The following is a 9941-nucleotide window of genomic DNA, read 5'->3' as shown; positions in this document are numbered from 1 at the left end:
TCAATCGTTAATATTTTGGTAAAATGTAAAGTTTAATTACTACAACAATTGCTCTAAAAGTAGTTAATCCTCTCAATATAAGGTTAGATTTTAGGTTATTATATATTACCTAGGCATCATGCCATCAGGCTGGATGCCATGTTCGAGGCAGTAAAGCTCCCAGCAGGAGTTTCCGACTTGGATCCCAGCTTGTCCGATATGAATGCTAATAATCTCCCTCATCTTCTTCCTTCGCTCACAGCAGAAGAAATCCTAATCTCTTGCGATCGTCTTCTTCTTCTTAGGAGGAAGAGGAGAGGAGGGAGATGGAGGGAGAAATGAGATCTTCTTTTCTTTTTTTTTCTCCTTTCATTATTATTGGGGAGGAGACTATTTATGATTTAATTGGTTTTGGGGGTCCGCCAGTTTTTTGGTGACAGCCTGAGATTAGACAAAACACATGAGATTCGATCTGGATCTTCAGATCTGTCCGGTTTCTTATTTTTATCCCCCCGGTTTTTCTATATTTACCGGATTTATGAGGTGAAAAAATAGCCTTAACCGAACGGCATTGATGTTTTGGTTTTATAAATTTCGGTATGGTTATGTGCTTTAGATCTTGGAGTATATTGTGCGAGTGCTAAACCGGAAACTATGATCCTGTAAGATTGTGATTCGCTTTAATGCTTTTTTCTGTTTTAAGTAACTTGAATATATTCATTTATAAGGTGTTTTCAAAATTTGAAATAAATGTTTTCATGTTCTTTTTTGGGTTGAGTGGGGCTAAGATACGGTTGATTTGCTGACTTGATCGATTGGGTGAAGAACATAAATGATTCCGAAATTAGGAAAGATATGAATTGATCAGTTTTTTTTTTTGAATTGATCAGATTATAGTAAGTATATTTGTTTAGTTTGGTGGACTGGTCTAATAGCTGGACGAGCTAAGAGTTAAGTGAATAAGAATCTTAATATAGCCATGGGCTGTTTCGGGTTCAAGGTGTCAAGTGGATTCAATTATTGTTTGGACAGTTGTTTGGATATAGAGAACCATAACAAACGATTACAACTTACAAGATCCATTGAATCCGCATAAACGAATTTTCACCAACTTCCGAACAATTAATTAGTGATAAGAAAAGTGACAGTAATAAACCTAAGTTCACATCATGGAAAAAATCATAAAATTAAAATAGAACATAGATGTATATAATAAATTATTAACTGATCTAATATGAACCTAATATTCTCATGGGTTTGAGGATCTGATTGCTAGCGATGTTTGTTCTTGTGCTGGCTAGCATGTGTCCTAGTGTCCATGTGCTTGTTGAGCTAGCTATTTGTTATTTACTTATACTTCTTAGTCATGCGGGCGTTGAATGTACTAATATATGTAAGGAAAATTGTTAAATGTTGAACATAGTCTAAAACTCGAGATATAACTAAGACAATGTCAATCAAATCGCATTGGCCTAGTGATAAAGGAATTTTTTTTAACAGTGATAAAAAAATTTCAGCTAGAGCTTTGGAATTAGTCTTTTAGCTTAATTTTTTTTTTTTTGGATTTTCACGGTTATCAGAAAAAAAACTAAGACAAGATCTAAATGCTTAGCCAAGTAATAACTAATATTATGTGCTCCTACCTTCTTCTTTTCTGTGCTCCTACCTAATGTTATGTACGCCTACCTAGTCAGAACCGTATTTCATATTTAAGAAAGAGTTATTATTGGTTATCCCCCATGTGCAAACAAGATCAAGAAAGACACTAGGCATGACAGTGCGACAAAATTTGCATCTCCATACATGAATTGCATGCAAACTAGAATATTGCGTTCCTGTTGTAAGCAAATCTAAAACAAGCTTATTCTAATAAAAGCAAATCTTAAACATGTTTATTCTAACTATATAATAGCCTAATAAAAAAAAAAGAGAGATAGAAATTGGAATAGCTCAACAAAACCTCTGTTGTGCATGAAAAAACTAAACGATGACCACCAAGATCAAATCTTTTCTTAATTGAACAAATACCAAAAAGGAAAGAGGAGACTTGTACAACCCTATGTTATCTTACATTGATGTTGTAACAAATTAATATTTTTCTAAAATAATCAATTACATGGAGTAATATCATTGGATGCATAAAGCATGAAACTAAAAAAAAAACTATACACCTGTATGTGCATTATAAAAATTTGATGCTTTGATTATATAAAATTTGGCGCTTAAAGCTGATGTTTTGTGAGCTTTAGTTCAAGATCAGTCATGGGTTAAAAGTACTTGTATCAGGTTACTTGATCTATGACTCTCGGTATCCGCATACCAATCCGACTTTAGAGGTGAAGTGGTTTTAGTAGATATACAGCTCTCGGAAATGTGGACTACCTTTAGTTATCTTATGCTTGGACAGCTCTTCGTTGTAAATATATCTTTCATTTGAAAAAATTATCAACATTTCAATGATGATTAATCAATTTTCGAGTATCATGTACTTACGAATCATTGTTATACGGCCCAGTGACACAGCAAATGGAACCTAATGGTTTGCTCAAGGTACTTAAAGTCCTCTATGGCAATAAATATTACTAATACGATATTCTCACACAACGCATCTAACACAAACTTCACTATCCAAAGAATGCTTCACTTCATGAAGCTGTCTTCATTGAATTTCAAATGCGCCCCCTAATAAACAAATACTGTACATATTATTTGTATTCCTTTGTTGAAAATTTCTCAAAAAAAAAAAATATAAATTCTTAACTTTCTCGAGTGATTTGCAAGTTGCTAATTTTTAATTCCATTATTAAAGTGTACTTAGCTTTGTGTTACTTTATAATATTTCATTTTAATTTATTAATAAATCCCCTACAGGCTTTCAAAAATTGAATCCGATTTTACAATTTGGGTTTTTTCACCATGCCAGACCAGTCCAGCCAACAGTAAAAATACTATTCAATGAACTGTATCGTGTTGTCAAAATTCAATCCATATTCGAACAAAGGCGAAGCCGTGGGACCCAAGGCAGTCTGTCTGTCACAACTTGGCGGACCCCAACGAATTATCAAATCCCATTCATTAAAAATATAAACCTAAAGGAGCCAAAAATAAAAATATCTCACTCACCGCCCTCATTTCCTCCATCTCATTTCTCCCTCCCTCCGCCGAAGAAGATCGAAAAAAATTAGGGTTTCTCCTGTGAGCGAAGAAGATGAGAGAAATCATAAGCATTCATATCGGTCAAGCCGGGATCCAAGTCGGAAACTCGTGCTGGGAGCTTTACTGCCTCGAACATGGCATCCAGCCTGATGGCATGATGCCTAGGTAATATATAATAATTGACCTAATCCGCCACTTGCTACTTTGTAAGAGACGAATCTAATTACCTTCTTTGCAGTGATACTACGGTTGGTGTTGCGCACGATGCGTTCAACACGTTCTTCAGCGAGACCGGCGCTGGTAAGCACGTCCCTAGAGCCGTCTTCGTTGATCTCGAGCCTACCGTTATCGACGAGGTTCGTACCGGAACGTACCGGCAGCTTTTCCACCCAGAGCAGCTTATCTCTGGTAAAGAAGACGCTGCTAACAACTTCGCCAGAGGCCATTACACTGGTGAGAGAAATTAACAAAACATTTTTTTTTTGTGTTGTTGTTCTAATTTCTTGGAGTTTTTTTTGCAAAATGGTCCTTTAATTTTTGTGTAATTGCAGTTGGGAAGGAGATTGTGGACTTGTGTCTTGACCGTGTGAGGAAACTCGCGGATAACTGTACTGGACTGCAAGGGTTTTTGGTGTTTAATGCTGTTGGTGGTGGAACTGGTTCTGGTTTGGGTTCTCTTTTGTTAGAACGTTTGTCTGTTGATTATGGAAAGAAGTCTAAACTTGGTTTCACCATTTACCCTTCTCCTCAGGTACAAAGTAAACTCATTAGTTATTTACATTGAACGGTTCTTTAATTTGTTTTTTGATGCATTGTCAGGTTTCTACTGCTGTTGTAGAGCCATACAACAGTGTTCTTTCAACGCATTCCTTACTCGAACACACCGATGTAGCTGTCCTCTTGGATAACGAAGCCATCTATGACATTTGCCGCAGATCCCTAGATATCGAGAGGCCGACCTACACGAACCTCAACAGGTTGATATCTCAGATCATATCGTCCCTGACAACGTCGCTGAGGTTTGATGGAGCGATCAATGTGGATATCACTGAGTTCCAGACCAACCTTGTCCCGTATCCTCGTATCCATTTCATGCTGTCGTCTTATGCTCCAGTCATCTCAGCTGCAAAGGCTTACCATGAGCAGCTATCAGTCCCTGAGATCACTAATGCCGTGTTTGAGCCAGCTAGCATGATGGCTAAGTGTGACCCGAGGCATGGGAAGTACATGGCTTGTTGTTTGATGTACCGTGGAGATGTTGTTCCTAAAGATGTTAATGCTGCTGTTGGTACTATCAAGACTAAAAGGACTGTTCAGTTTGTTGACTGGTATGATCTACAAACTCGAACTAGTTGCTATTGTTTTTCTTTAACCTTGGTGTTGCTCTTGTAAACATAATTGCTTTGGTTTTGTTTTTGTAGGTGCCCAACAGGGTTCAAATGTGGAATCAACTACCAACCTCCAACAGTTGTTCCGGGAGGTGACCTCGCCAAGGTTCAGAGAGCTGTATGCATGATCAGCAACAACACAGCAGTTGCAGAGGTGTTCTCAAGGATCGACCACAAGTTTGATCTGATGTACGCGAAGAGGGCGTTTGTGCACTGGTACGTTGGTGAAGGTATGGAGGAAGGTGAGTTCTCAGAGGCACGTGAGGACTTGGCGGCATTGGAGAAAGATTATGAAGAAGTGGGTGCTGAAGGTGGAGATGATGAAGAAGATGAAGGTGAAGACTACTGACACCTTCTTCTATCAAGTGATGTGTTTTTATCTTTTTGGCTTTGCTTAAGATTCTTGTTGATTACTTGTGTTTGTTTTTATCCTCGTTGAACTTTCTCCGCCTTTTGTGTTTCTTTATCGTTGGTTTAATTCATTGGTAGAGTGAGCATTGTGAGTTCCAGAGTTTTAAGCTTTTGTTGTACCAAACCTTCTTTATCATCCCAGTGTAATGTTCATTTATTTCTTCCTGTAAAATATCTTTTGTGTCGGACATATGTAAGCAAAGCCATTAGTGTGCCAATCAATATCTCCATGATAAATTTCTCCTAGAAAAAGCCAAAATAAGAAAAAAAAAGATTTTCATTTGTGTTACTGTTAATATATTTGCATGTTGAAGAGCTTTGTATACATTGGGCATCGATATGATCAAATCTGCAACTCCACTGGTCCACTAGCTACCTCAGCGCGCTAAATGCCAAAAAATAAACGTATTTTAACGAATAAAAAATGCTAATAGATTCAGATCTCAAACGATTAACATCCACACACAAACAAAAAAAAAGGTCCAAAAGGGTTTGGTGCGGTTTTAGTTACAGTTGCGCACTGTTTAAAAGCCTTGACGCTTTTACTTTGTTCGTTTCCTCTCCACCACCACCAAGTGATAGTGAATCATCTCTCTCCGCCTTTCTCTTTCTCTGCGTTTGAGATAGTTACGTACGATCCAAAAGAAAGAGAGAGAGAGATGGCGGAGGAGAAGAAAGTAGCACCAATTGGTATCTGGACTGCTGTGAAGCCTTTCGTCAATGGCGGTGCCTCTGGTATGCTCGCCACTTGCGTTATCCAGCCCATTGACATGATCAAGGTACGTTAAAACGTTTTCATCGATCAAGCTTACTCGATACAAGTAGAGTTCTCTTTCTTGTGGAATCTGGAAATGTGTTCAATCATTAGATCCGAGTGTAGTGTCTCTCTCAGATCTGGATTTTTTGTTATTGTTTTTATAATCGGAGATTCATATGTGTGTGAGCTGTTGCTGTTGATATGTTTTCACATTTGGATTTTGATTTTGATTTAGAGTGTTACATCACAGTGTGCAATCGTTTCGCCATGATTTTGAATGATGTGAATGTAATGAAGTGGTACATTTGTGTGTTTGGTGGTGATTGGTGAAGGTGAGGATTCAACTAGGTCAAGGATCTGCAGCTAGTGTGACCACCACCATGTTGAAGAATGAAGGTATCGGTGCCTTCTACAAGGTAATATATTAACTAGATCTATCTTGAAGATGTATAGTTTCTATGTGGGATGTTATCTATTAATATTCTGATGTTGATTCCTCATGAACAGTTTCTTACTACATTCATGTGGTTGATTTGTATTTTGTGATCTGCTGCTACTCAGTTGATTTTATATTGAGCAGTGTTCTCGGTCTTGCTAACTAATGAAGAGTGTCTCGTCTCATGAGCTTATTTGACTTGAATTTTTTTTTTTGTTTTTTTCTAAATAGGGATTATCAGCTGGTTTGCTGAGACAAGCAACTTATACCACAGCCCGTCTTGGATCATTCAAGTAAAGTTATAATCATTTCTTGGTTTTACCTTGAGCATGAATACTTTCTTTATCACACACCTTTGTTGTACTACTAATCAAGGAGTGTGTCATAATAAAATTTTCTCAGGATGCTGACTGCGAAAGCAAGTGAGGCTAACGATGGGAAGCCACTACCGCTGTATCAGAAGGCTCTATGTGGTCTGACAGCCGGTGCAATCGGTGCCTGCGTTGGTAGTCCAGCGGATCTAGCGCTTATCAGAATGCAAGCTGATAACACTTTGCCCTTAGCTCAGCGCAGGAACTACACCAACGCCTTCCACGCGCTTTACCGTATCAGCGCTGACGAAGGAGTTTTGGCGCTTTGGAAAGGTTGTGGGCCGACGGTGGTCAGAGCTATGGCTTTGAACATGGGGATGCTTGCGTCTTATGATCAGAGTGCTGAATACATGAGAGATAATCTTGGTCTTGGGGAGACATCCACTGTCGTAGGTATATATGCTTTGCTCTTCCCAAATTGATTATTCGAATGCGTTACTCCTTGCTCTCTTTTGAACACTCTAAACTAGTTACAATAGTTCTGCACTAGACTTAGACAAGGTCTTATCATTGATGGTTGTGTGTGATTGTTGTGTCCCCTTTGGCAGGAGCAAGTGCTGTTTCTGGATTGTGCGCTGCGGCATGCAGTCTACCATTTGACTTTGTGAAAACTCAGATCCAGAAAATGCAACCCGACGCTCAGGGGAAATATCCATACACTGGTTCGCTAGACTGTGCGATGCAGACCTTAAAATCAGGAGGACCTCTGAAATTCTACACAGGTTTCCCTGTTTACTGCGTCAGGATCGCCCCTCACGTCATGGTAATTATATTACCAGTCTTTTTTTTTTTTCAATGCTATGCTAAGAATTACATCAGGCTTGTCTCTGATCATGTTTTCTTTTTTGGCAGATGACTTGGATCTTTTTGAACCAGATTACAAAGTTCCAAAAGAACATTGGGATGTGATCTTATGAAAGTGCGCGGCAAAAAAAAATAAGATGAGGAGAATTCATTTGCTTTTTAATTATATACATGATTAGATGCATTAAAAGCATTATTATTGTAGCTGTTCGAGACTTCACTATTTTTTTTTTGGTTAAGGGCCGTTGATTGGTCCGGTTCACTTACAAAATTTTCAGAAATTTTCAAAGATTTATAACTATAAATTTATTAATGCACTAAAGGAAATTTTAATATATTTCGAAACAGCAATTCAGCGCGGTTTATAAAAGTGGAAAGGTTGAGATGGCCTAGGAAAGCCAAAACGTTGAAAGACGAGCTCGTTTCTACATTCATACAATCTCAAGATATTTGTTCTGGAACACCAAACATTTGAATCAGCAGACAAACACTCTCTGCCCCCAAAACTCTGCTGATTACAATCCAACACACGCATGTAGCTTGTAGGGAACGAAACATTGCCTATTTTGGAACAACTTCTTTGTGAGCTTTGAAAGATAAAATCACATTCCAAGCCAAAGCCACTACGTTCGAAGCCAGTACCTGCAATTCAGATATAAGAATGGTGAATGGCTACGCCAAAAAATGATATGATGTAGAGAGCTAGTGTCATTCTACTGTAATTCGTCTCAAGCTCATTATGCGAAAAATGCTTTGTCTAATGGTCAAAGATTATACTAAACGGGGTTATTAAGACACTGATGAGAGAATATCTATCTTTCTAAGTGGAGTATATCTAGCTAGTGTCATACTAAGTGGAGTATGGTAGTTACGTTTGAAGCATATCTTTTTTTTGTTTGAAGCATATCTATCTTTCACCGAATTGTATTTCTTCCCTACTACCATTTCATGTGGTAACAGAGTTTAGTAAAATCAAACCTGAAAGTTTTGTGGAACAAATCTGAAGTTAAGAAACTGAAATGGTATCCACAGCTGCCAATTTGCTAGCACTGCACCAGTCCACTCCTACACATCCAGAAACCAATGGATACAATTAGAATACCAATAAAAAAGATAACATGCAATAAACATTCTCGCTGAGATTAATAAGGTTAGTTAGTTTTAATCCAACCTGTTTCAGCTTCGGTATGACATGTGACGGTTTTCCTTCAAGTGTCACAACTGCTGATAAGAAAACTCCAACAAAAACAGGAGCAAAAACAAACTGCCAAAACAAAAAAAAAAGATTGGTGTTAACACAAAAGGAAGCAAGAGAGCCAAATTAAATGTTAGTCGGAAAACAGGAAGGTATGCTACCTGGTCTAGTAAAAGACGCAAAACTGCGCCTGATAATCCTGAAGCTGTCACCACTTTGCTTAAATACAAATACCTAATGAAGTTGCAAATGTCAGAGAGCAACTAGAGAGTAGGCATATACTTAACGGATACATAAAGTCTCTTCAAATGAACAACCACTTAGCAGAAAAGTAATATAGCATATAGCATACGATGAAAACAATACAAAACACCTAAATACATTAATTATGACATGAATAGATGCAAATTGTTTTCATCTAATTTAAACTCTGAGGATGTACTACTAAGGGTAAAAGGTCCAGGGAAAATTACCAGAAATGCAATGCTGGACCGACCAGCCCTAATCCCAAGATGGTAAAAGTGAGTGTCCTCTTCTTGTCCAGAGATGAGGTTCTATTGATTGTGAGCTGAAACCAAATGCAACAAGACATAAGCAGTCTTTCCTTTACAATAATAGGTTATATATGATAACTACTGAGAATCAAAGCACAGTAATAAGAGAGTCACCTGACATATCAAATCACCAATGAGAGTCAAAATTGCTGATGTCACAGCTTTAGTCAAAACAGGATAGTTTGATAGAAGAGCCAAGTACCTGAAGCACCACAGAAAAAAAATCAAAAAGCCAAAACGTAACACAGTGAATTCATCTGTTTAACTCAAAAGCAAGGAAACATAGTAAGACAGAGTTCAATGAATATAATCCAACGTCTGATAGGCTTAATCGAATTTGCGTTTGAAAGAAACAACCTTTACACAAAAGAAGTATATATATATGAGAGAGAGAAAATATTTACCATGACAGAAATGACCACTTGCCTCCGTTTCCGCCACTGCCTTCACTTCCACCGCCGGAATTATCACCACCACCACCTCCACCTGAACCACCAATTCCGCCGGAGTCACCTGAACTTTCACCAGAGACCGAAGAGACACGAACCGGATGTCCAAACCCAGTCCTTGAACGCCCAGAAAAATTGACACGACCACAATTCACCGAACCATTGTTGTACCCAAACGAAAGTGCCCTGCTCGAACCAGCTTCAGTAAGAGTCCTCCTTCGGTTGAAGTTCGATGTTCTATTACCGAAAAACCCAAGAGAACTGAAGGGGAGTGGTGTCTTCCGGGTGAGAGTGGCGGAGCTAAGCATCGTAGTTGCTTATGGTCTGATACTTTTTACTGAACGGTGAGACTCTGGCACTTTGGATATATGATTCTTCTTGCCAAAACATGAAAACGAGCTTCTACTGATGTTTTGGGCTTTTGGTATTAATGGGCTTTTA

At 38.3% G+C, this 9941-nt stretch overlaps 4 protein-coding genes across 4 annotated transcripts in view; 2 read left to right on the top strand and 2 right to left on the bottom strand.

The window, feature by feature from the left end:
• Nucleotides 1-355, bottom strand: part of LOC108847867 (tubulin alpha-5 chain) — a 2441-nt gene extending 2086 nt beyond the window's left edge. Inside the window, exon 1 of the mRNA XM_018621226.2 lies at nucleotides 110-355. Within this exon, the coding sequence (XP_018476728.1) occupies nucleotides 110-222 (113 nt within the window). The 5' untranslated portion in view covers nucleotides 223-355. The remainder of the gene's footprint in view (nucleotides 1-109) is intronic.
• A 2730-nt stretch (nucleotides 356-3085) lies between these two features.
• Nucleotides 3086-5106, top strand: LOC130509394 (tubulin alpha-5 chain). The gene is made up of 5 exons (XM_057005300.1): nucleotides 3086-3300; nucleotides 3374-3588; nucleotides 3687-3886; nucleotides 3955-4463; nucleotides 4557-5106. The coding sequence occupies exons 1-5, from the start codon at nucleotides 3188-3190 to the stop codon at nucleotides 4870-4872; spliced, it is 1353 nt and encodes a 450-aa protein (XP_056861280.1). The 5' UTR covers nucleotides 3086-3187; the 3' UTR covers nucleotides 4873-5106.
• Nucleotides 5107-5406: 300 nt separating this feature from the next.
• LOC130509393 (mitochondrial dicarboxylate/tricarboxylate transporter DTC-like) lies at nucleotides 5407-7653 on the top strand. The gene is made up of 6 exons (XM_057005299.1): nucleotides 5407-5713; nucleotides 6024-6107; nucleotides 6359-6420; nucleotides 6530-6891; nucleotides 7047-7261; nucleotides 7351-7653. The coding sequence occupies exons 1-6, from the start codon at nucleotides 5594-5596 to the stop codon at nucleotides 7405-7407; spliced, it is 900 nt and encodes a 299-aa protein (XP_056861279.1). The 5' UTR covers nucleotides 5407-5593; the 3' UTR covers nucleotides 7408-7653.
• On the bottom strand, nucleotides 7621-9879 carry LOC108837301 (protein sym-1). The gene is made up of 7 exons (XM_057005298.1): nucleotides 9456-9879; nucleotides 9166-9253; nucleotides 8971-9065; nucleotides 8659-8731; nucleotides 8474-8566; nucleotides 8281-8367; nucleotides 7621-7944 (listed from the first exon to the last, which is right to left on the bottom strand). The coding sequence occupies exons 1-7, from the start codon at nucleotides 9806-9808 to the stop codon at nucleotides 7864-7866; spliced, it is 870 nt and encodes a 289-aa protein (XP_056861278.1). The 5' UTR covers nucleotides 9809-9879; the 3' UTR covers nucleotides 7621-7863.
• Nucleotides 9880-9941: the final 62 nt, after the last annotated feature.

This window comes from Raphanus sativus, chromosome 3 (assembly GCF_000801105.2).
Source record: "Raphanus sativus cultivar WK10039 chromosome 3, ASM80110v3, whole genome shotgun sequence".
In the NCBI taxonomy this organism is placed as follows: domain Eukaryota; kingdom Viridiplantae; phylum Streptophyta; class Magnoliopsida; order Brassicales; family Brassicaceae; genus Raphanus; species Raphanus sativus.
This window is presented reverse-complemented; position numbering and strand designations above follow the sequence as displayed.